The sequence below is a fragment of the Pleurodeles waltl genome, chromosome 3_1, assembly GCF_031143425.1.
Source record: "Pleurodeles waltl isolate 20211129_DDA chromosome 3_1, aPleWal1.hap1.20221129, whole genome shotgun sequence".
Taxonomy (NCBI): Eukaryota; Metazoa; Chordata; class Amphibia; order Caudata; family Salamandridae; genus Pleurodeles; species Pleurodeles waltl.
Window position 1 is genome coordinate 1,994,744,821 of NC_090440.1, and position 27,060 is coordinate 1,994,771,880.

General features: G+C 48.1%; 1 protein-coding gene across 3 annotated transcripts in view; it reads left to right on the forward strand.

Moving 5' to 3' along the window:
* The window catches only part of DHX40 (DEAH-box helicase 40), a 266,557-nt gene that overhangs the window by 17,653 nt on the left and 221,844 nt on the right, over positions 1–27,060 (forward strand). For 2 of the 3 annotated variants that reach the window (XM_069226422.1, XM_069226423.1), the window contains exons 2-4: positions 25,630–25,732; positions 25,815–26,073; positions 26,843–26,988. In XM_069226422.1, coding sequence (XP_069082523.1) covers positions 25,905–26,073; positions 26,843–26,988 — 315 coding nt within the window. In that variant the 5' untranslated portion in view covers positions 25,630–25,732; positions 25,815–25,904. Of the gene's footprint in view, positions 1–25,629; positions 25,733–25,814; positions 26,082–26,842; positions 26,989–27,060 lie in introns of those variants that run through there. The other variant, XM_069226424.1, reaches the window with a different exon arrangement.

Consider the following 27,060-nt stretch of genomic DNA (forward strand, 5'->3'; position numbering starts at 1 on the left):
TGAATTACAGCAAATTTGGCAGAAAGCTAGCTCTTGGTCCAGAAAACGTGCTTTTTGTGATTGGGTGTAAATCCAGTCAGTAGTTTTTGCAATATTAAGTGGAACTAAATTTGTATATATAGGGATGCGGATCCTCTGTGGATCCAACAGTCATCTATGCTGAAATCTTCAACCAGGAAGTGTTGGTAACCATTTTTGGGACTTGGGCTCGGCCAAGTCTCCCCCAAAAAAGCCCCAGGGACCGCCACCTCCCCGGGGCTTAACTCTATTAAAATAAAAGGAGGGGAGCCGCGCGGCCCCCTTTGTGGGCCTTTGAAGTCCCCAGGGACCACCACCTCCCAGGGCTAGGCATATATATTAGAGGGGGGCAGTGCAAAACCCCATTTTATAGGGAATTTGCCCCAGGAACCGCCACCTCCCCAGGGCACAGAAGACGTAAAAAGGGGGAGGTGGGCAGTTCAAGACCCCCTCCCAGGCCATATTTGGTTCCGTGGACCACCACCTCCCTGGGGCATGTCTGATATACCAAGTGGGAGGGCGGCCACGTGGCCCCACTTCTGGGCTGTTTACAGCCCCAGAGACCACCAACTCTCTAGGGCCGGGCCTGTGCAAATAAATGAAGGCAGGCCGTGCGGCTCCCTCCTGGAGCCACTAATGGCCCTGGGGGTCGCCACCCTCAAGTGCCGGCTTATCTCTTGAGGTAACCACCCTTGAGAGATAGCAGTTTGCTTTCGTTTGGTGGGACCTTAGCAGCTTTCACTAATCGAGAGAAAACAGTAAATCCTCTCCTAGCGGGCGAGAGCAGGGAAACTGCTGCCGCCCGCTGGGTGCAGACGTTTCATCTGTTTTCCTACCCGCTGTCAAGCGGACAGGAAAGCAGAGGAAAGGATTGCACCTGCGTGCAGGGAGCAGCTTTTTTATCTTCTCCCTGCATGCGTGAGCAATGCTTACGGGACTTTGGCCCCACCACATATAATTTAGTGATAGGCAGCTTACTAAAAAGCCCCCAGGGTGCATTTCGTTCGAATTTGGAGACCTGTTCTTGATGCAGAGAAATATGAGCACATCTCCACCAAAGAAAGAAGCATTTACTGCATTTAATTAAGGCCAAACTCCAACACATAAAAAAAAAAAAACATAAATATTCACTGAAAAAGCCGAAGGTTACAGGGACATTATTGTTGGGTATTAGCATTTTAAAAAAACCTATAAAATTCACTGGAAAAAAAACAAACAAAAGTTACAGAGACGTTATAGTTAGCTTTTGAATTTACATGCACAACACCATAGAATTTCAGCTGTTATAGTTAGTTATTTTAGGTAACTATAACTTGTGCCCTCACCATGCACAGCTAATTACCCTATATATTATATCAGTCATGGCATCTTCTATGGCATCATTGATATTATCACTGCAACATTTGCAATAAAATTATTGATGAGGAAACTGGCCACGGTGAGGGAGCAAGTTATACTTAGCCTAGGGCACAAGTTATAGCTACCTGAAATAACAGCTGAATTTCTATAGTTTTGTGCATGTAAATTCAGAACCTAACTATAACGTTCCTGTAACCTTTGTTTTTTTCAGTGAATATCTCTCTCTCTCTTTCTCTCCACCCCCAAACACAGTGATAAGCACCTGACCTCTTAAATATACAAGCTGCTACGTCAACTGCGTACCTCAGTTAGGACTCTAGACCAGAAGCCCTGGGAAATGTATAGAGCTTTTTAAAAGGACATACAGCAGTGCAAAAGCACCACAGCTAGGGATGCCAAGGTGTAATTGACAAAAAATTGTACTAAACCCTAGTGAAATTTCACGGGTTTAACTGGAATGGGTCAGGGACTTGCTGCAGAGAATTGGGGACTATTGAGACCAGTTTTTGTGGCAATGTTGCAAACTGCATTCATATTGGGGATATAGTTTTAGATGCAATATATAAAATGTTTGACATGTCAATACCTAAATTACCTCTAGACTTACACCAGATACTCTCTTAAGGATAATCAAAGGTGCTGACTCTGTGTATCAAGATGTGTTATGACTGTGCAGTGCGATAAGTCCATGGCCCCAGTACGCAAAGAATAACATTACTGAGTATGGGAACTACTGTGAATGGAGAAAATAAACATAGTGGCATAAGGAGGCGTAGATGCATTTGAGGATGAGTGGGCTTCCTTTGTTTGCTACTTATCCACCAAAATCCTGGAACTGACATTACCGAACTCCTTGAGAGTCCCTAATTTAAATCCTCCTTACAGTCACAGATGATTCCATGGATAGCAAAAACACAAAAGTTAAATGTGACCGGTCTCAGAAGAAGCTCACAAGACGGTCACTCACAGGGGATTCCATTTTCTGGGAACCCTGTAGTCCATGGTATGTCTCCCAGTATAAATGGGACCAAAGAGAATCACAAAAAAATGAAAGGCGCAGCCTCATTTCCCCTCTGCCCTCCCCCCCTCCAACCCACCTCCCATGTGTCACGCTTCATCATTGGCCAGGCCACATTCATCATTCATTCAAGTCTAGTGGTGAATGGCTCCTCGTGCTTTTATGGGTGGGTGTTTGAACTAGGATCTAGAGCATAAAACTTCCTAAGCCTTTAACCAAAAGTATTTCTATTTATTAGGGGTGGGACAGAGAGATGATTAAAAACTATTGGGATGCATTTCGGTTACTTTTGGTTAATCTTTAGTATTTCTATGCTATACAAAGTGGTACATCTATAGCCCTGTCAACATTTGTCATTTTAGTTTTTTTACTTATTTTGTTGTATACATTTCATATTTAGTCTTTCCAATGTGTACCAAGTTACATGGAGCAATTATTCCATTAGTTGTGTGTTTTGTATTCCAAACAGAGGGCTTCTGGTTACGGTGCCTCTGTTAGAAGAATATCTACTGATATGTTCATGCACAGTACAATATAGACATTTCTAATGCCTTTTAATTGTTGGGAGGTTCCATGTATGGCTAACGGCAAACATGTTGTCTTGTTTCATAAGTATATATGCCCTGATTCATTTTTATTTAGGATTTTGGGGTCTTTAGGTGGTTGGTATCAGTTTTGAAAATTTTCCCATACTTATAATTGATGTCTGGATTTCCTTTGTGGCTAAAATGAAGGTAGTAATACATGCCAGGGGAGTTTCCTTCCCATTTGTTTCTTTTGTAGTGCTATGTCCTTTGAAGTATACCATAACTTTTTCTGGAATGGGTAACTCTTTTCTTTAGGGTATTTTATACCTTAAAGCAATATGCAAAATGTATATCCCATGTACACGTTTTGCAGTTTTTATGTAGCAAGAACTCGGCCCAAGGGAATAAGGGCACCTTATATGAGCACTAAATTATATTACACAAGGTCATTTAAAAAAAAAATATATATATTTTTTTTATTCTAAGCAGGAAAAGATTAAGTAATTTGGACAGAATGATGATCCAACAACGGAGCTCAAATCTGGTTCTCCATTTCCAAATTTGGTAGCTCTGAACATGAGGCCACATCTACTCCATTAAGCTACAAGATGCTTCTTGAAACTGAATATGGACAAGCTAGAAGTGATCATCTTCGGAAGCAGCCCCTCCCCCTGGGACGACTGATTGTGGCTCTCCATGCTTGGACAATCCCATGACCGAATGACCACACGCGCAACCTCAGCATCATCATAGTCAGCCAACTCACCTTCAAACAGTAGAGGCCTTCTCCACCTTCCACAACCTCTGAATGCTATGGAAGATCTTCAAATGGATCTTCAAATGGATCCCCATCGAAACCAGAAAAATGGTCACCCGAGCCATCATCACCAGCAGACTAGACTACGGAAATGCCCTCTACATCAGACTCCCCACCCAGCTCCTCCATCTCCTCCATACAATCCAGAATGCAGCAGCAAGATTTGTCCTAAACCTTCTGAAAAGAACCCACATCACTCCCAACCTCAGAAGTCTACACTGGCTGCTGGTGCACACCAGGTGCAAATTTCAAGTTCTCACCATCTCCCTCAAAGCTCTCACAACGTCGGACACAGACTCTCCTTTCACCAGCCAAGCAACAACCTTCACCCATGTCCTGAGAATCCAATGCAGCCAATGCGGAGGCCACTCCTTCTTCTACCTAGCTGCCAAGAACTAGAACAGCCCCCAAAGCCCCCACCTCAGCACCTCACATACCCTCCTTTACTTCAGGAAAAATCTCAAGACATGGCTGTATGAGAAGTAGCTTGGACGCACAGCGACAACCCTGAGTGCCTAGATCACCCCCAGCGTGATAAGTCGCGCTTTACAAATACTATGATTGATTGATTAATTGAAGATGTCGACAAAGTAGATTAAAGTCAGTCCTCACAAAAAATTATGTTAAAATAGCATACAATGGCACTTAGAGGCAAATGTGCCCTAAAACCAAAAGGTTAGAGAGCTTAATAGTCTTTAACCAAGTAGGGACCATCGTCTTTATACATTCAACTCGTCCCTCGCCCACTGGTGTAATTAGGATCACACTCTACAGTATAAAATATCCCTGTTTGCATAACTGCACGCATGTGAGGGGTATTGTAAACAGGGAATGGCTTGGAGCCTGCCCCTTTACGTAACATTTGCTGGCTTTATTGTCATTTTTTTTAGCCACCTTCCAATTGGTCACCATATGCCTCATCTCTTTTCCTTTTATTTGTCCAGAGCATGGAACAGGTACTAATTGATTCCCTTTTATTTGTGTCCTGCTGCTGTCCATCCGCTGCTCGCTCTGTGATTTGGGATACTTTTTCTATTTTGTTTCTGACTTGCCTTTTTCTTTTCTACAGTTTTTTTTCCAGAGGTTCTTTAAACGGTTAGTGATTTTGTTCATAGTTCAGTGCTTCCTTTTGCAAACACCTTTGGGTTGTTTTAACTTGTGTCCCGTTCCATGTATGAAGTGCAGGTTTGTTTGTTTGCTTTTGTTTTAATTTCTTTTGGAATTTGAGGCTTCCTTTTACATTAAAATGCTATGTACTGTTTTTTTTTTTTTTTTTTTTTGTAGTATTGGTTACTTTATTGATAGAAGCATTTTCTCCTACCCCTTCGGCACAAATGAGATATTGTCTAGTGTTCCCCCACAGGGACTGAGTCTTAGAGATAATGGCTTATATGGATAAGATGATAAGGCTCTGCACATAGATGATTCTAGTGGAGATTATTCTGCAAACATATATTTTATATTCCTTTATGATTACAGTGATACTATGGATGCACGGGATTGCTACACTTGTACACAATTTCCTTCATCCATTTCAGTGCTTATCTCTCTTTTTTTATTTTTTTATATTTTATTGATTTTATATTTCAGATACACGTTACAAGCTGTACAATTGTTATCCGCAGGATCCCATTTATCTGCTTAAGAAGAAAACATGTAACAATCCCAAACCCCACACATTAAACACGTCTCGGAACACTATTTAACCTTCAGTGACATTACTTGCTGCATTAGCTGAAAACTTTAGCGTATGATAAATAGCTGATGGGGCGGTCGCACGTGTGACCAGTGTGGGCCCTTTGCTGCTGGATCTGTACCGCTTGTCGCCTGGTGGTGGCTCGGAGTGGGCCCTGCAAATACTGATAATAACGGAGCTTGGATGTTTGCCCTGTGTGTTATAGATATTCTTGTGCCGGTGAGCTAGTGGACTGTTAGCGTGATAGGGAAGGGGTGAACGAACCCGTTCGGTGTTGGTGTGCCGTGCGTTGAATTGTGTTTTTGTGGGGGGTGCGCAGGGGAATTTGTGCTGCTTATTCAATCTGTGAATTCCCCGGTTCATGGGGGCTTATCATCATTTTTGGCCTCAAGTTTAGTTACCAATGTTTCCCAAGCGACACACCCTGTGTGCTGTTGTCCCTCCCGCGCCAGCTTCTTTAGTACCTGGTATTCCGTGCGGGCCCAGCGTAATGTTAGGGTGCAACAAGATTTCCGATCGGGTGCTATGGGCGCCTTCTAATGCATAGCTATCAATCTTTTGTACATCAAGCAGGCTAGGTCTACGAATTTGTGCAAGTGTCTTTGTTTTTTAGATCTTGACCTCAGCCCCAGTAGGCAGGATTTGGGTTCTGCTGCCAGTGCAAGCCCCGTTAGTTCGGAGATCTCCTGGACCACCTCCATCCATGCTTTTTGTATGTTGGGGCACTCCCAGACCATGTGATAGAAGTGTGCTAACGGCGCTTTACATCTAGGGCATGTCGGTTCAGAGTCAGGGAACATTCGCTTTATCCTAGCAGGGGACAAGTATGTTTGATGTGTGTAGTTGAACTGGGTGTACCTGAATCTGGGGTTCCTTGACACTCCTCGGGCATGGTGCAGAGCGTTCGGCCACTCGGCTTGTGTGATCGGGCCAGGGAGAACGGAGTTCCATCTCTCCCTGGCTCTCTCCGCATGCGGCTCGGGGGGTTTATTAAGGATTTTGTATAGACTTGATGTTACTTTTATTTGGGCATCATATTGTAGAATATGATGGATTACAGGGGAGGATTCTGGTTCTGTGGTACCTGCCCCCCACGTTTTTTTAATTGCGTGGCATATGGCGTGGTATGTGAGGAATTGGCTGAGACTTATCTCGGTGAGAGCCTGTAGGGCCTTGAACGACATTAGCTTGCCGTCTTCACAGCAGTCGCCCACTGTCCGCACACCCGCCTCTGTCCACACTGTCGACGTTTGCGTACTCGCCCCGGTCCACTCCGGGAGGTGATCCAACTGAATGTATGGGGAGTAGGGGAGTTTGAAACCCCCACTTTGCACATATTTAACCCAGCAGGCGTGCGCCACTGCCAGCAGTGGGTTAGCAGGGTTTGCCTTGGGATGTTTGGATGCCAGCCACTTTAACAGGGGGGTTTCTTTTAACCAGGTCCTTAGCCGCACTGATTCCGCCAGTGCCGGTCTGTGGATCCAGTTCTGAACCCACTGCAGCTGTGCGGCTGCGTAGTAGCGTTCGAAGTTGGGGGCCCCCATGCCACCCACGTCCACCGGTCGCTGCAGCGTGGTTAGAGCCACCCGGGCTCTGCCCCCGCCCCAAATGAGTTGCAGCAGCGCTGTATTCAAATTACCGAAGAAGCTTTTGGGGATAATGATCGGTAGGGCCGCGAAGTAGTATAGCAGCCTGGGCAGAATCAGCATGTTCGCGATCGCCACCTTCCCTGGCGGGGAGAGCGGTAGCTTGTTCCAAAACTGCAGCAAACCTTTTATGGAGGCCAGCGCCCTACCCAGGTTCCCGTCTCTGAGATCTTCTGTGTTATGGTATATGTTTATCCCAAGGTACTTAAACGTTTCAAAGCACCATTTCAGGTGCCCCAACAGGGGGGCCTCTTGCCTTTCGGGTAGCCACTTTACTAGCGGGAACGCACATGACTTTTCCCAGTTCACCACCAGGCCCGACAGGGCTCCGAACTCAGCAAGTAGAGATATTACTGAGGGGACAACCTCGTAGCCTTTCCAGATATATATTAATGCATCATCTGCATAAAGCGAGATTGTGTGGTGGACCACGTCCATGACTATTCCCCAGCTGCGTTCCATGGAGCGTACTCTTGCCGCTAACGGTTCCATTGCTATTGCAAACTGTAGCGGGGATAGTGGGCAGTCCTGTCTCGTTCCCCTAGTGATCGGAAAACTGTCGGAGATCACCCCGCCCGTCTTCACCCTGGCTTGTGGGCTAGAGTACAGTGTCCGGACCCAGCGTATGTAATTGGGGCCTATTCCCATGCAGCTCATTGTGGACAGCAGAAAGTCCCACTCCAGCGTGTCGAACGCCTTTTCAATGTCCAGCGAGAGCACCATTTCTTCTTATGCATCTGGGGGGGTGTCTCCCAATATGCTCAATAATCTACGAATATTTAAGAAGGTGTTGCGCCTTGGTATAAAGCCGTTTTGATCGTCATGTATTATGGTATGCATGATAGGGGCTAGTCTATTAGCCAAAATTTTACCTAGTATTTTGCAGTCTAAGTTTAGGAGCGATAGTGGTCTGTAGGATTTAACATCTGTGGGGTCGCGGCCCTGTTTGGGGAGCACCACTATCATGGCTTCTCTCTGTGATGTGGGCAGGTATTCATTAGCCCACGCTTCTTCGAACACCTTCAGCAGGAGGGGTTTTAGGTAAGACGAGTAGGCAGTGTAGTACTCCAATGGGAGGCCGTCTGTGCCAGGCGCTTTATTCCTGGGCATCTGCGCTAGGGCTAATTCTATTTCTCCCATTGTCAGGGGGGCTTCTATTATTTCTCTGTCAGTTTGTGCGAGCTGCGGTAGGAGAGATCCCGCGAGAAAGGACTCGAGTTGTGGGGAGGTGCATGAGGTGCGTTTGGTATCTAAGTTTGAGTAGTATTCTCTAAACGTTCCGTTTATCTCCGCTTGTGTGATAGCCATGCCATGAGCGTCGGTTCGAATGGCCCCGATTGGGGACTGCTCTCTATCCTCGCGTAGCAACCACGCCAGCATTCTGCTCGATCTGTCCCCTTCTGTTTGCAGACGCATTAGATGGCAGCGGAGTTTGCTGTCAGCATTGTTATATTTTGAGCGCCTTTCTTTTAGGACTGTGTGGGGAATTTCCCATTGCGCTACTGCTGCCTCTGCCGCTCTAAGCTCCTTTTCTAATTTGCCAATTTCCGTCTGTAAGGTGCGTCTTACTCCCCACGTGGATGATATGCATAGTCCGCGGATCACTACCTTGTGTGCATCACACTCTATAGCTCGTGATGTTGCAGTCATGGCATTAGCTTCCCAGTACTGACTTAGGGGGTTATTCTAACTTTGGAGGAGGTGTTAATCCGTCCCAAAAGTGACGGAAAAGTGACGGATTTACCACCAGCCGTATTACGAGTCCATTATATCCTATGGAACTCGTAATACGGCTGGTGGTATATCCGTCACTTTACCGTCACTTTTGGGACGGATTAACACTCCTCCAAAGTTAGAATAACCCCCTTAGTGTGGATTTCAGTGTTTCGGCGAATGCTTGGTCTTGTAAAGCTTCCACTTGCAGTCGCCATGTGGGGATTGCCTGTCATGTCCTGCCCCAGTTCAGTGTTACTCTCAGTGGTGCATGATCCGACAGTGCCTTTGCTAGGTATTCTGCCTCACCGACCAGTGCTCCTATGTCCTGGGTGCCCCATATTATATCTATTCTAGTGTGGGTTTTGTGTGGGACTGAGTAGAATGAGTATTCCCTCTGTTGCGGATCCCTATGCGCCATAAGTCATGTAGTCTCATAGTGCCTGCCCATTCCTGCAGTGGGCCTGGGGTTTTCCTATTTACCATCGAGCTCGCTTGGGAGTGGGATCTGTCTCGTGTCGCAGTTGGAGTGCTATTGAAGTCTCCGCCCCAGAGGGCCGGAGCCATTGGATTTGTCAGTAGTGTCGGCGTGAGAGAGCCCAGGAATCCTGCAATCCCGCTATTTGGAGCGTATATTCTGACTACAGCTAACTGTCTGCCGTCCAGCCGGCCTTCCACTACCACGTATCTACCTCCTTGGTCTATCTTGTGAGCCGATAGGAGGAATGGGACCCCGGCTGCAATCCAGATCAGCACCCCCCTCGCGAAAGCCGAGTATGTAGTGCCTATGAGCTGGCTCTCCCATCTCGCGCGTAGCTCCCACAGGTCCGCCTCTAGCACGTGCGTCTCTTGCAGGATGGCAATGTGTACTCCTATTCGCCTAAGGCGTGCGTGTACTCTGGTCCGTTTACTCAGCGCTCCCAGGCCCCTCACATTCCATGTTACTATGACAAACTGGTCTATGTTATTTCTCCCATGTGGCGCCATAAGGGTGTCTGGGATATCCCTCTGTACATGGGTCCCGGTCCCTGAGCTTGACCCTCTTGGTCACTGCCCCTTTGACATAGCTATTTGTTAAAGGGGACGTATGCAGCTGTTTCCTCTGTGCTTTGAGTGATTCCGGCGCGTGTAAGTTTACTAAACTACTAACCCCAACCACCCCATATGGATCCCCAACCCTTCTAACAACTTGTGTGAAACTACTGAACCCATAAATGTGTGAAAAAACCTGTATCTGATTGGATTTCCGTGGTGGAGTAATCATATCTACCAGATGTGGCTCTTTTGCGGGCTCACATCTTTCCGCAGACTGAGGCGGTCATTCTGACCCTGGCGGTCAAAGACCGCCAGGGCGGAGGACCGCGGGAGCTCCGCCGACAGGCCGGCGGTGCTCCAATGGGGATTCCGACCGCGGCGGTAAAGCCGCGGTCGGACCGGCAACACTGGCGGGCTCCCGCCAGTGTACCGCCGCCCCATTGAATCCTCCAAGGCGGCGCAGCTTGCTGCGCCGCCGAGGGGATTCCGACCCCCCCTACCGCCATCCAGATCCCGGCGGTCCGACCGCCGGGATCCGGATGGCGGTAGGGGGGGTCGCGGAGCCCCTGGGGGCCCCTGCAGTGCCCATGCCACTGGCATGGGCATTGCAGGGGCCCCCGTAAGAGGGCCCCTAAATGTATTTCACTGTCTGCTGCGCAGACAGTGAAATACGCGACGGGTGCAACTGCACCCGTCGCACAGCTTCCACTCCGCCGGCTCGATTCCGAGCCGGCTTCATCGTGGAAGCCTCTTTCCCGCTGGGCTGGCGGGCGGCCTGAAGGCGACCGCCCGCCAGCCCAGCGGGAAAGTCAGAATTACCGCCGCGGTCTTTCGACCGCGGAACGGTAACCTGACGGCGGGACTTTGGCGGGCGGCCTCCGCCGCCCGCCAAGGTCAGAATGAGGGCCTGAGTCTGCTAATACCGTTGGGCGCCCCCAGGTAGTGAGTGTGCTCCGCGCTCCGTCGCCGCCCCCCGTGCCGCTCCCCGAGACACCCCACAACAATTAGTTATACATTTGTACCAAAGATACTCATTGCTAGTGGCGCCTTCGCCTCGGTCCCCGCCGTCGCCCCGAAGTCCCCAGTGGCTCCATAAATCAGCCAGTGTTAGTGCCACCGGTCCGTAGGAGCAGTTGAGTGCGATTAAAGTTCGTCCGCGGATCTGGGGGTGATCCTCGGCCCACCTAGCTCGCCTGTTATTGTGGATACGGAGCTAGCCATGTCAGAGTCCGTGCCCATCTCAGGGGGCTTCCTAACCGACAAAAAGTTGCTCTGCATGAGCAGGGGAGTCTTTCAGTACTCTTGCTCTTTCTTCTGCTACTTGTTGGTTGTTAGGTTGGCCCCTGGCGCGCCTCCTGGTCCGCTTTCTTGAGGCAGAGGTTTGCCATTCCTCGTCTCCTTCCGCGTCTTCCCGTGGGCGGGCGAGGCCCTTGGCATGCAGCCAAGTCCAGGCATCCTCAGGAGTGGTGAATATGTGGGTGCGGTCCTCTGATACCACCCTTAGTTTCGCAGGGAATAGCAAGGCATACTTTGTGTTGTGTTCACGCAGGCGTTGTTTAATTTTGACATAGGAGTTCCGTTGATTCTGCACTTCCTGTGTGAAGTCCGGGTAGGCATTGATGGTCGAGTCCTCGTACGTATATGGGCCTTTATTGCGGAACTGTTGTAGTATTGCATCTCGATCCCTGTAGTTAAGAAATCTGGCGATCAGAGGTCTAGGTGATTGGCCTGGGGCCGGGGGTCTGCCCGGGAATCTGTACGCCCGCTCCATGGAGAAGAACTTGGATGGGGCTCCGTTTAACACCTCCTTGAGAGATTTCCGAGTCTGGTTGCCGCATAGTTTCCGGAAACCCTAGAAAGCGCACGTTGTTGCGACGCGCCCTGCTCTCCATCTCTTCCGATCTCCTCCAGAGCACTTTCAGCTCTGCGTCTATGCACCGGATCTGTTTTTGATTGTCTTGAGCCGTGGGGGTTAGATCGGATAGCCCTTCTTCTGCCGTTTTCACTCTTTCGGCTAGGCTGCGGTGGTCCACTCGTAAGAGATTCAAGTCTTGTGAGACTGCATCTATCCTGTTTTCCAATGAGGATTTAGGGGGTCATTCTGACCCTGGCGGTCTTCGACCGCCAGGGCAAGAATGACGGAAGCACGCCAACAGGCTGGCGGTGCTTCAAACCCCATTCCGACCGCGGCGGTAAAGCCGCGGTCGCACCACCGGGGACGGCGGTGTCCCGCCGATTTTCCCCCGGCGGTGATAATCCGCCAGGGCAGCGCTGCCCTGGGGATTATGACCCCCTTACCGCCAGCCTGTTTCTGGCGGTGTACACCGCCAGGAAGAGGCTGGCGTTAACGGGTGTCCAGGGGCCCCTGCACTGCCCATGCCACTGGCATGGGCAGTGCAGGGCCCCCCTAACAGGGCCCCGGCCTGCTTTTCACTGTCTGCATGGACACAGTGAAAAGCGCGACGGGTGCAACTGCACCCGTCGCACAGCTGCAACACCGCCGGCTCCATTAGGAGCCGGCTCCTGTGTTGCGGCCTCATTCCCGCTGGGCTGGCAGGCGCTAACGCCCGCCGGCCCAGCGGGAATGTCGGAATGTGGGCCACGGTAAATTGCCCGCATGGCGGCCACTTGGCGGTTCCCGTCTGGCGGGCGGCGGTAGTCGCCCGCCAAGGTCGGAATGAGGGCCTTAGTGTCCATAATCGCCTGTAACACTTTCTCAAACTGTGCAGAATGCGACATGAGGGTGTTTTCTAATGACTGTAGGGACAGGTTTGTCTGCTGGTCATTGGGTGTTGTTCCAGGAGTATTGCGGTCCAGGTTCTTGGATGATTTGGCCCTGCCAGCCGTTATGGCTGATTAGGAATTACCTTGTGGGATGTTGTTGCGTACGGCTTAGCGCAGACTATTCAGTGGACCAACCTTTTGATTGCTGTTCTCAGTATGACGTGCCCTTTTACACTCCAGGTATGATGTTAGTTAGTAGAGCTAAGGAGGAGCTTATTCTTAGCTTTTGAGTGTCCAGCTCGTGCATCTATGTACTTGCGGGACGGCGCGGGGGACGACAGTGCGCCCGTTGTACTGGGTGCTGGGTCGCCGCGAAGCAGAGTGTTGCACCCCTTGTGAGGATGAGTCCCGCGTGTGTTATATTAGGATACAAGTTCCCCCAGAAGCAGCGATAGGGCCAATCAGCAGCAGCGCCCCCAGGTGGGAGGGGGGGTGCGATGGCAACGAGGAGCGTAGTAGGGCGGGTTACCGGAGGGGAGAGGATGTTTGGCCCCTGGGCGGGCTCCGGATTCCCTCGTGCAATCACTGGCAGAGATCCGTGGGAGCGAGAGGAAGTCTGTTCACACTTTTTCGCAGTTGTGCCATGGGGCCCAGGTAAGTGTCCTCCGCGCCCAGTGTAGGCCCTCCTCCGGGGCGAATCGGCCTTTCGGTGCAGGGTCAGTGGTGCCCTTGCATAGATCACCGGGAGTGGGGCACTTCCCGAGTTCAGGTGGCATGCAGCGCCATTTTAGAGCCGCACAGCGGCAGAAGTAGGAGCGTGGAGAGGGGGGGAGGGGAGAAGTTAATGGTGGCTCCCCCCCACTTGAGCCGTGTCTCCCCCGGCAGGTCTACCCCTCACCTCAACGTCTCTCGGTGGTTGCCGCAGCCCTTTTCCTGGGCCCCCTTCGGGCCGAAATCCATTGCGCGAACCGCCTGCTCTCGGGCGAGCCTGCCCGTCCGATGGAGTGGTTGTTCCTCTTCTGCCCCCGCTCTGGGTGACCCAGCGCCGCGGGCCCCGTCTGGGCTCTTGGCGTCGTCTCCTGCAGGCACCTCTCGCACTGCGGGAGGGCCGATCGCGGCTCCTGGGTCCTAGTGCCCACGCGGCGGGCGGCGGCCGATGATCGAGGACGGAGGCCCGCGCCCCCTTGCGCGCCCGGATGTTCAAAAAAAAGAAAAAAAATCAGGCAGGTGCGGGCGCCACTGAGAGCTCCAGAGCCCGCAGGCAGATTCCGGTGGCGCGACCACAGTCCGGCCAGCGCGAAGCCCCCACAGGACGCTCCGATGCGCCCCGGGCGGTCCGCCCTTCCCGATCTGTGCGTGGGGTTCCGGGGGCGCCCTACAGGATGTTTTCTGGCGTGCCCTGGACGGAGCGCTCGTTGAGGCGTCCATCCCGGCCGCCATTTTTCAAATGCTATGTACTGTTAAAGCTGTCCGTGTGACTGCATCTGTTTGTAGGCTGCGTTTGTTGGCTTTTAAAAGTATCTCAATTTTAGCTTGTGCTGCAGTTACCCATCTCTCCTTCAACCTGTGTTCTTAGTCTCGTATGTACTCCATCTCTTTTCTGCGCATTGAAATTAGGTGTCTAATTAAAGCTTTTTAGTTTTGTACAGTCTGCCTCACTCAACTCTACCCCAAACTATCCAACTTCGCTCTAACCCCATCTACCTCTCTCTACTCCATTCCACCTCAGTGTACCCCACTCCACTTCAGTCTGCTTCACTTTACCCCAGTCTACCCCACTCCACCCAGTCTACCCCCACTCTACCCCAATATATACCACTCCACTCTACCCCCAATCTGCACCACTCCACTCTAACCCAATCTTCTCCACTCCAATCTATCCCACTCCTCTCCACTCAGTCTACCCCACTCCACTCCATCCCACTTACCCCATTTCACTCCAGTTTACCCACTCCACTCCAGTATACTGTTAAAAATAGACGTCCACACACAAAGGGGTTTCCTTCATAAGTTTAATCGGAAACACACAACCTGGCGTCAGTCTCCTCCGAGGTCCCAGAGTCAACTGGCATCCTTGGAATCCCGCACGCCTACAATCTAGAACTTGGCCAAATTACATCACAACACATCCTCCCCTGTTCCCTAACAAATTAATAAAACAATAACACGATAAATAAACATAAAAATAAACTATACTTACAATAAACAACACTTCTCTACACATATCCCGGACATATACTTCATGAATAAGATGACGTATGCTACATAAAGAAGTTTACTATCTCACAAAGTCCCTCAAATAAGGTGGTCATTTTCATACCCTTTTCTCTAATACTGATTTAGTGTCACGCATACTCATCCCTTCACCTTCACCTTCACCTCTATGCATATCGGTGTCATGCAGAGAACTCGCACTATTCCCTTTGATCACTTCATCATCACTCATAAACATGAGCCCCGAACAGCCTTCATCAACTTTCGCTATACAGCCCCCACTCTTGATACAAAGCCACACTCCTAAGGTTCCATCTTTCACCATTGTCCAATATCACAAAAAATGTGCCTACTCGCCGAACCTAAAATGGTCCCCTGAACTTGGTCAAGCCTCCCTGAATTCTGCCTGATTTCACTTTGACCCAGTCCCCTACTTCCACCCGTAGCTTGGCATTAGCCCTATGTGTTTCAGAAGATTTGATGCTAGTGTGGTTTCCAATATCACCCCACCACCCTTCTTTCAACCAAGCTGGAACTAACCTCGTACTTGGCAACCGTCCCTGCATGGACACAAAGGGAATTTTCTGTGTAACGCTGTGGGGTGTGGTGCGATGCGCCCACACCATATCAGAAATAGTCACACTGACATCACAACAATTGGTAAGAGCTAACTGAATAGTTCCTTTGACCAGCCTAATAGCTCTTTCAGCCATCCCATTTCCCCAGGGATTATACAATGAGGTGCAAGAGTGCTTAACACCCCATCCCTTCAAAAACCTCACCATTCCATGCGAAGTCAATTGTGTACCATTGTCAGTGATGAGAACCACTGGCGCACCTTCCTCCTTGAAAATCTTTTGCAAAATCTCAATTGTAGTTTTAGTAGTGCTATCTTTCACAAACTCTACAACCAACCACTTAGAATGTACATCCACAACTACCACTGCATGCCTCATGTTGCTAGGTAGCTCTCCCAAAGGCCCAATAAAATCCATACAGACGGTGTGCCAAGGCTTTCCCGGATCTTCTAAATGACCTTCAACCTTTTTTCCAAGTAACAACCTTTTCTAACTTTCTTTGCACAAACTGCATCTTTCCACCCATTCTTTGATTATCCATGCGTGGCCACCAAAAGTCTTCCCTTACTCTCCTAATAGTTAAACCTTGCCCTAGATGGCCTTCATGTGCCAACTGAAATATCTGGAACCTCAATCCTACAGGAGGAATAAAGCAACCCCCCCTTCATAATTAAACTTTCCCCACACATAGATAACTCATCGAGCACCTTCAAGTACGTCCTCACCGCCAACGCAAGGGTACTTTCACTTGCTTGACCACACAGTATCATTTTGACTACATCCTTCATAACCGCATCCTTCTCCATCTCCTCTTTCCACTGTACCCCTGTGAAAGATCCGGTACCACTGTGCACTGCATCTTGTACGGATGCAGCTGCACCTTCTTTGTCTGCCTCTCTTACTCCAACATCATCAACTGTTTCCCAGTCTAATGACAACCTTGATAAACAATCAGCCTGAACATTCTTCCACCCTTGTAAAAATTCGACCGAATACGTATACTCTTGAAGTCTGGCCGCTAACCTGGCCAGTCTGGCCAAACCTTTGCCTGCCCCTCCCGGAGCTAAAATCCTCACTAGCGGCTTATGATCAGTCCTTATGACAAACGATAGCCCCCATAGATATACATGAAAATATTCAGCCCCCACGCTGCTGTTAAAGCTTCTCGTTCAATAACCGAATAGTTCTTCTCAGCAGTCGTCAATGTACGAGAGGCAAATGCCAAAGTTCTTGCCGTGAAATTGCAAGAACAACACCCCAGTCCCAGACGCGCTAGCATCCACTGTGAGTACCGATCTCAGATCTTTGTTAAACACAGACAAAATTCCCGCCTCGCATATCTCTCTCTTAATGCCGTCAAAACAAACCTGTTGTTCCTTTTCCCACAAGAACTTATCGCCTTTGCGTAACTTTTTTTCAAGTCTTCCGTCTTCTCAGCAAATTTCTCTACAAACTTAGCATAATATTCCACCAACCCCAAAAATGATCTTAATTGATCCCTATCTTTTGGGACAGGTGCCTTGCTTATAGCATCCAACAACAATTGTTTTGGTTTTACCGCTCCCATGGCAACAGTGTACCCCAAGTATTCTACTTGTTTCGTCAGGAATACGCATTTCTCTTGATTTAGTGTAAGACCAAATTCCTCCAATTTTCTCAACACTAATCTCAAAGTAATATTGTGTTCCTCTCTAGTTGTTCCCATGACCAAAATGTCATTTTAAAAGTAAACCACGTCACTTATCCCCTCTAGAACTTTTGTCATCACCCATTGAAAAACACTAGCAGCAGACGCTAACCCAAAAGGCATGCGCTTAAACTGGAAGGTTCCCTCTAAAGTAATGAAAGCTATGAGTGATTTGGAGTCCTCGTGCAGCCTAATCTGGTGATACGCGCTTCTCAAACCAAGTTTAGAAAAGTACCTCCTATCCTTCACTGAGGTCAGCAATTCATTGATGTTGGGAAGCGGAAACATGTCGACAACAATATTTTGGTTCACTGAACGCAAGTCTACACAGAACCTCATACGTCCATTAGATTTCTGGGTAATGACAATGGGCAAGATCCACTCTGAAGCTTCCACCGGTTCAATAACCCCCTCATCCAACATCTCTTTCAACAATCCTTTCAACCCATCTCTTGCAGACAGTGGTACTCTCCTCAATTTATGTTGTACTGGGATGGCATCCTCTCTCACCTTGACTTTGTGAACATAACCCTTCAAGCACCTCAATTTCACCTTGAAAACATTCTTCGCACCCCCCAGCACGTCTTCCAAGGAAATCTCTTCCACCACCATTACTTGGGTAGGGGCTCTGGGATTCAGTACAATGTTCAAATCAAATTGGTGCATCCACCCCAACATTGGGGGTCCCTCAGTTGACACATAGACCTTGCCTCTCGTAGTCCTTGAACCAAATTGTATATCGCCCTCAATGTATCCCAAGATGTCAATAGACTCACCCTGAAAACCTCCCGGGTTGATGTCTTTGGGCTTGAGTTTAAAACTTTCCCAATGCATTTTGAAAAGACGTTCCGGGATGATAGTATACATGGATCCAGAATCAACCATAAGCTCAACATTCTCACCACACACTTTAAAGGAAGCAGTGGGTCTAGACATCCTCCTCCCTTTGTCCTCCTTCCCCATGACAGCAGTATTCGCACACTGGACATTTCCAACCTTAAGATCACTATTAATCATAAGCACTCTGTCTGCAAACATACTTTCATCCGTGACATTGACTGCTCCCACTTTGAAGTTGACATTTGTGTGTGCCTTACTAGCTTCCCGGCAGACCCTTGCAAAATGACCCCTACGCCCACACCTCCTGCAAATTTTATTGCTTGCAAAGCACTTCTTTGAGTCTGAATCGTGATAAATACTGCCACAACGAGCACAGTCTCCCTTGTTTCTAGACGCTGGAAGAACATGTTCCCTCTTCTCTTTCCTCCTAATTACGCTGACTTCACTTTCGTTACCACTCTGACAATCTGCATTGACGAGGGATACATCACTAGTCTTATGTCTCCTGTTCAGTTCTCTCATGCATCGTTGAGATTCTTCAATCACTTTCGCCATCCCAATGGCTTCCATGAGTGTGGGATCCTTTGCTGCCCATAGTCTCTTTTGTATTTTCTTCTCTTTACATTTGACAATCAACTAGTCGCGAATTAACTCTTCAGTCATGTTTCCAAAACGACATTTAATGGAAAGCTCTCTTAGTCTAGCAACAAATTCATCTATGGACTCATGTTCAGATTGGGGTTGAGTATAGAACTTGTACCTGGCCATCACCAAGTTAACCTCCTTAGCAAATCTATTCTCCAATCTTTTAATTGCCTCCTTGTACACATCGTCCATAGGTTGACCGTTCGGGCCCAACGCCACAGGCAGATATTTAAAAACCCTTTGGCCTTCATTACCCAGAGCACTCAGTAAAAGTGCCTTTTTCCTGGCTGGTGAGAAGTTTTGACCATCAAGGGCAATTATGTAATTCTCCAAAATCTCTATCCAGTCCTCCCAACAGATGTCAGGCTGACCTGCCTGTGACAAAAAGTATGGAGGAGTAATGATATTTGCTTGTGCAGCCATACTCACTCGACAAGAGTATGAATACCAATGTAACAAGGTAGGTCTCTCTCAATAGGTACAGTAGACTGAAAGAACCTTTATTTTTATTTTTATAATTGGCCCCCACTCTGAATAAGGTCGTCGCTCTAGACTTTTACAGCTTCACATCTCCCATGGCAACAATATCGGCTATACTGAAGTTGAAAAGCGTTTTCCGGGCCTGCTTAAAGAGAAAAAAATGGCCCCTGCTCTGGTCCGCTCACTCTGAATCAGGTTGTCGTTCTAGTCTTTCCCAGCAACAGTATCGGCTATTCCAGGCACACGCGACAGCACGAGCATGCGCATGAAGGCTTACCGATTCACTTGTGTGCACGAGGGGCAGCGCGCGTGGGATGACTCTCCCCTTATGGGACTCCACCAACAGTGACCACAGCTGATCGATGCCTGGTGCATAAAGAGGCCAATGTAGTGCCCCACTCGGCATCTAGGATCCCATGTAAAGTGCCGGACACGCCGCCGTCCTCTCCAGATATTCCGGGATGGGTGGAGCGGCGTTCCTTGAGCCGCCGGGAGAGCCACGTTGAACACCAGGTTGTGTGAAAGCGCACCGGACCTCCGTCTTTCAAAACCCTCGTCGCCAAAATGTTAAGAATAGATGTCCACACACATAGGGGTTTCCTTCATAAGTTTTATTGGAAACACACAACCTGGCGTTAGTCTCCTCCGAGGTCCCAGAGTCAACTGGCATCCTTGGAATCCCACACGTCTACAATCTAGAACTTGGCCAAGTTACATCACAATATATACCCCACTCTGTCCTAATCTACTCCCCTCCACACTAACCCTCTCCAGTATATCCCACTCTACTCCTATCTATTCCACGTCACTCAAGTCTTCTCAACTGTACCACACTCCACTCCAGGCTACCCCAATCCACTCAATTTCAATCTACCTCACTCCATTCCACTCAGTCTACCCACTCCACTTTAATCTACCCCACCCCAGTCTACCCCATTCAGCTCCACCCTAGGCTACCCCATTCCACTCCAATCTACTCCATTCCACCCTACTCCACTTCGCTCTAACCAAATCTACCCCACTCCATTCAAATCTATCACACTCCATTCAAATCTATCACACTCCACTCTACTCCAGTCTACCCCTTCTACTCTACCCCACCCCACCCCACTCCAATCAACCCCTCTCCCCTGTACCCCATTCCGGTCCATACTAACCCACTCCAATATACCCCACTCCACTCTACCCCACTTCACGCTAATATACCCTAATCAACCACACTCCACTCTACACTACTCCACTCCAGTTCTTGTTTTCATCTCTTAATATATACAGTGTCTCAGAATCCATGGTGAATGCCACCATCCTATTGGACTCAATAGGGTTGTATATTAACTCCAGAGAGGTCTCATGCTCGTTGTGCATTCTAATTCTTCCCAAGGTACACATAGGATACAAAAGGATGGGCACAGGGGACATTTAAGTTAACGTTGGGAGCACTAGCCAGTCCGATGTCATCCCCTGTTGTGCACTCAAACATATCTTATAGATCCTTCTCTCACTCAGTGGGGATTTGAAGGGGGAGGCTCCCAGTCATGACAAACAGTATGAAAAAAACAGGGAGTGCAAGAAGGTAGTGTCTCGCTAACTATGGTGCAGGTAACATTGCAGATTGATCTATCACTATTTGGGACGTGTGCCATGACTTGGACTTGTGGACAGTAAAAAACCGTCTGCTCCCCCAGATGTCTACTCTGATTCACCCGGACCAGTAGGGATTTATCCAGAAGCGGAATACCTTATACAGCCTAAGGCACTTGGCCCATGTCTACCATGCTCCACCACTACTAACCGATGGCTGTGCCCTGACCCTATTAGACATTGAACAGGCATTTGATTCCCTGAACTGGGACTACCTATGGCACGTACTTCGAGTTTTTGGTGTGGTACCTGGATTGATCCGCTGTGTCCGCCTACTTCATGCTGCCCATATGCTAGTCTGTGGTCCGGGGGTGTAGTGTCTGCTCCTTTTCGGTTGAGCATGGGCACCGGGCAAGGCTGACCACTCTTGCTGCTTACTTTCACCCTGGCCATGGAGCAATTGGCGGCAACCCTTAAACACACATTACACCCATGGGGCATTACGCTAGGGGAGACCATTCACAGGGCTTCCCACTATGCGGAGGATGTCTTAGTATATCTGCGGCAGCCGACGTACTCCGCACTTATCTTGCTGAATCTCATGTGCAAATTCGGAGAAATCTCGGGATTGAGAGTCAACCCCCTAACATTCTTTACTGCTTCCGTTGGGAAGACTAGTGGAGGTCTCCTCTGGAAATCTTCCCAGAGCGGGCATCCCCTGGGAACCACGAGAGATACGCTACCTTGGGGTGCAGCTGGCACACACAGCTCCAACCTACCATGACCGGAACATTGGTCAGGTGGTCAAGGGAATACGAAACTCAACCCGCTTCTGGAGTGCCTTGCCACTGTCACTGAAGAGCAAAATTGCCATTGTAAAAATGATTGTACTTCCTCGCTGTCTGTATGACCTTCACCGTAGACTTTCGAGATCCCGGCCACTACTTGCGGTCTATAGACAGTTTAATAGTGGACTTACTCTGGGGGCCCTGGCACAGACGTGTCAGATTAGATACCTTAAAAAGGACGTGGGAGCAGGGAGGACTGGAGGTTCCCCACCTAGAACTTTGTTACATGGCAGCCCAACTGCAACATGCATTTCACTGGCTCGACTCAGAGGACAATTCAGAGAAGAGGCTGCTGCGGGGTACGTACTGTGGGACACCACTGTCAGTCTTGCTGATGATGGGACATCGGGTTACCCCTAAAATTCCCCATAACATTTGCTCGGTGGCAAGAGTATGGGATGGAGCAGTTCAAAGGGTTCTACATTAAGCCCAGTACGCTCCTGAGATGCTCTTCTGGGTGATACAACTATTTATAAAAATAGCAGACTCCATGTCGAACCAGCGATGGAAAGATGGGGGGTGGGAAAATATGGCAGATCTATATACTGAACAACGCTTCATCACCAGCACAGAAGCTACGGACAGGTTCTCCTTAGGGGAAGGACAATACCTCCAATACATAAAAATCTCAACCATGGCGCAGAGGTGTTGCTCTCCTTTCCATATGACCCTTTTGGCTGCTTGGCTCCTTTACCTTGTCGGCTATGCTACATGTGGCAGAAGGACGTACATTGATCCCCCACCTATATTGAGCACTACGAGTGGATATAGCTGAGACAACACTCCCCATACAGACTAAATGGGAGACGATAATTGGGGAACCAATTTGCGCCAAAGACTGTGTAAAAATATATGAGGGAGTGCGTAAAGTTAGCTCCAATGCCTGCTTCAAACTTATTCAATACGATATCCTTCCTAAGACGTATCTCACTCTGCAAACTTTCCACGCAGTCTACCCCGGCCAGTCCCCTGCATGTCCCCGATGTGACACACCGATAGTGGAATTTCTGCATGTCCTATGGTCCTGCTTCTCCCTGTCCTCCTATGGGAACACTGTGGTGCACACTCTAAATGAGGCCTTGGGGTGGACTGGACATCCAATCAGTACTGCTGGGACTACTCCTGTCACCGGCCAAGAAACATCGTAGTAGGAAATTCATCCTTCTTGGTCTAGTCCCAGGGAAGCGACGCACAGCTATGGCATGGCTTGCTAGTGCCTCACACCCATGATTCCTGGAAAAAAGATGTGGTCAAATGGGCGAGTGCAGAGAAGGTACGGATGCGCCATGTTTGCAGGGATGACTGTTTGGGGGACGATTTTCGTGCCTGGTCGACATGATATCGGAATTATAGGCATCACAAGATCCTCCTGCCTCAGGGGATGAAGTGGCATGACTTAGTGAAGAAAGGGAGAGGAGCCTCAGATGGAAAGTGTGAGCCTTACTACACGAGGTGAACAGAGGGTGACTGTCCGCTTTGTCCTCAAAGACTCTAAAACACAACACTTAATGGGTAACATACACAGAGACCAAAGGGGTGGGGTGGGGGGGTTGTGTTGGAAGGGGGGAGTTTCTAGGTTCTGTTTTTATTTTATTTTCTTTCAATTGATTCAACAGCACGTCCTTTGTCCTGACCCTATCGATTGATTCAGAGAATGGAAATAGAGTAGCTTTCATGATGTACAAACTGTATTCTATGCTCTAGGAGGTTATCCTGCACTGAACAGGTGAGTCTATAGCCAAACCCAGGACCTTGTGGAGCTACTTGAAAAGCCAGGTCTTCAGCTTCTTTCAGGATTCAGGAAGCGAGTAGACAGCTCTTATGTGTAGTGACAGGGCGTTCCTCGTTTTAGGAGTGATGTAGGAAAAGACTTGACCACAGGATCTCGTTTTCTGTGTTGCGTGGGGTGTGTGCAAATAGGAGTTTGGATAAGCGGTGGTGGCTGGAAGGATTGTGAAAACAGATGCAATTGTTGAAGTATGTTGAGCCACTGTTATGTAGTTCCGTGAAAGTGTGGGGGAGGAGTTTGAATTCTCCTTGTTGTATATGGGGATCCGGTGGAGCTACTTCAGGTGTGGTGTGGTGTGATGTGAGTGCAGCATTGGAGATTGAGAGTGATTCTGGCTGCAGAGTTCTGAATGGTCTGCAGCCTTCTTGTGAGCTCTTTGTTGATCTCGGCATAGAGGGTGTTCCCATAATCCAGCTTGCTTGTGACCAGAAAAAATGTGATGGTTTTTCAGGTGCTGATTGGAGCCATTTGAAAATCTTCTTCAGCATGTTCAGGATCTGGAAGCATGAGGCAGTAACGGCATTGACTTTGGCGGTCATGTTGAGTATGCTGTTTATGAAGATCCCAGGGTTCTTGATGTGAGTGCTGGGGATAGATGTCAACCCTAGCTTTGTTGGCCACCAGGTGGAGTCTTAAGGTCAAGTGCTCCTCCTGAAGATCATAATTTTGGCGTTGTTGTGTTCAGCTTTAGGCAGTTGGTCTTCATCCAGTAGAAGATTTCAGTCATGCAGGTTTTGAACTTATTCCAAGTACTGGGCATTTTGTTGTGAGGGAGAGAATGCGTTGTTGTAGGGTGTTGATTTTCTGAGAGCAAACCATGTTGGCTAGAGGGGTCATGTATGCATTGAAGAAGATTGGGCTCAGGGAGGATCATAGCGAACTCCACAGATGAGGTCGCGGGCGTTCGAGGTGTTATGGTGCCAGGTTGACTGACTGTGTCCTTCCAGTGAGGAAGGAGCAGATCCATCAAAGTGCGTATTCTTGAATTCCGATGTTGAGTAGTCGTTGGATGAAGATGGGCTCGGATACCATGTCAGATGCAGCTGAGAGGTCCAGAAGGATTAGGGTTGCAGTATCCCGTCTGTCCAGAGTCATGATGATGTCATCCATGGCAGTGATGAGGGCAGTTTCCATGCTGTGCTTAGGTCTGAAACCAGACTGAGTGGTGTCAAGCAGTTGGTGGTTAATGATGTATTTAGGGAGGTATCTGTTGATGATTTTCTTTAAGAACTTGGCCGAGAATTGTAGCAGGGAGATCGGTCTGAAGTTGGCAAGCATTTAATGGTTTTTAGATGGTTTCTTTAGCAGTGGCAGGACAGTTGCATGTTTTCAAGCATCTGGGAAGGTGGCGGAAGAGATGGAGGTGTTCAGAATGGCTGTAGCTTGGCGCTGATGGATTGCATTCCTCTGGAGTAGGTATGGTGGGGGCAGGGGTCTGATGGGGCTCATGAATGATGGCTTCTTTTGGGGTGCTGATGGGCAATGTAGTTAGCATTGGTTCTTTGGATAAGATCAGGGGGCACTTGGCGAGGTCGGTCAGGTCTGGTTGTTGGACCCGACAACAAGACCCATTGTGGAGAATCTCTAAGGTAGGAATATTTTGCAGGTATGCCAGAACCAATTAAATCAGGAGCAGGGTGGCACATGGTAACTGCACCACAGACCTTAGCCACTCACTGCACATGCCATAAAAAGGGCATCTTTTCAGAAATTGTATATACACACATATATACTAGTGATTATTTCCCTAAGGGTTTTAAGGTATCATCCTCCTTTTTAGAAAACGTTACCCTGATCTGTTCCTTTTGTTCTTTTCCTCAGAATTGTCAGCTCTCCTGTGTGCACCAGTGTTGATCAGTAATATCATGTAGGCTTTTCCAAGGTGTTTTGAGAAAAGGTAAAAAATAATGTAATCCAGTTGTGCAGGCCTTTGACAGCTAATTTGCCAACAGTCACTTGTGTCACCATTTTAATGAAATATTGTGACTCCTTTATCATCTCCTTTGTTTCTATCATGGCTATCCAATGTAGGTACAGGAGTCCCTGATCCATGCCAGATCGATTTTCATGATATCCATAGAAGACACATTTGGGTTCAAGGAATCTAAATAGAAATCAGTTACTTATTGGTAATTCTTAGAATCCAGCATTTATCAGTCTCCCCCGAGACCTACAGTGAATAGCGCTGTTCTAGAGCATTCACTTGTGAAAGTCTGTAAATGTGCTTTCAGGCTTTACTATGTGCTTTTTGTAGTCTTTGCATTGAGTATCTGCTGCCCATACTTTGAGGAAGTTCTCTCGTCACATCATTGTTCTTTAAAACTGTGTTGTGTAGTAATATAGACTTTGTATTAGGTGTTAATTTGATTTCCCCATCTTCATATGGCTTTTAAGTACGTGCTTTATATTTGCAGGTCATGAATATGTGCATCACGGAACATGGTGGTGCACTGGCATTGGCATAAAAGAAAATCCTACCTGTGTGACGAGGAAATGCACTGCTCGGGGAATGCAAAGGTAGTTTGATTGTGGTCATTGTGTGACTTGAACCTGTGATCAGTAAAGTTCCAGGTCTGAAATCCCCTTTGTCTACTCACAGAGCTAGTCTGCCTGATCACACTGTGCTCATCCGCTCTTGTAAAGGTCTGATTGTACTCCCATGTGGAATGGATTATAAATAGCAACTGCAATGGAAGGAAGCAGCAGTTCCCGGAAAGAAATGGAAAGGGATGTCCTTCCAATTTACGAGTACAGGAAGGAACTCGTCCAAGCTGTGAAAGACTCGAACTTTTTAATTGTCACCGGAGAGACTGGAAGTGGCAAAACTACCCAGCTGCCTCAGTATTTGCATAAAGCAGGTAGGTAGGTAAGTGTAAATGAGTAGCCAGTGTGTTCATGATATTTTTTAATTGTACATAATGTTAAAACAGTTTGCATAAGTGTGGTTCAAATTCAAGAAAGAAATGTGAGCAAAACGCAATGTAATATGCAATACCTAAAAAGCAAGCAAGTTCTATATCACTCCACAAAAGCGAACATTTTATTCCACAGTCTTGCAAATGCTTTAGATGGTGAAAAGCATAGAAGGGTGCTGTGAAAAGCTGTGTGGCAGTGATGAGATTAATGCTGGGGCCCACCATGAGGTTCTTATAGTCTCAGTGAGTTTCAGTTATGTTCCCCTCATTGCTGAATTTATAAAACTCAGTACATAAGACCAATTAGGGAGCACGTTCAGGTCTCAGAAAGGCAATTAAAGAAACTGGTACAATAATGTTATAAAAGACAGCTTCAAGTGTAGGTTGGCATTATGTATTTATCTACATTTCACTCGTTCCTGGATCCACCTGATCATAAAATGTATCATTCCTTAAACTCTGGAGGGGTTAAATGGGTTAACGTGAGTCAAAAAGGTATTTCTGTCACTAGTGAGGCTTGAGATACGTTGTTTACATTTTACTTGATAGGAATCCCAAGGGCCTTTGTTTAACCAACTGGGGTCAGAATGTTCTGTAGAAGTGTCTCTCTCAATCATGTTTGTGCAATCTGTTCTTATATGCCCATCATTTTCCTTTAGGCTACCATTTAAGTTCCTACTTTGAAGATAACGGTAGGATGTGTTTATTGCAGGGTTTGCAAAGCATGGGATGATTGGCGTAACACAGCCACGAAGAGTAGCAACTATATCCGTGGCTCTGCGTGTAGCGGAGGAGTTGAATTGCTCACTAGGAACCACAGTGGGTTACCAGGTTCGCTTTGATGACTGCTCCTCCAAGGTAGGAACACTTTATTGTTGATATTTGCATCACAAATTGCTGAAACTATGGTGTTACTAGAGGTCGGGCTGA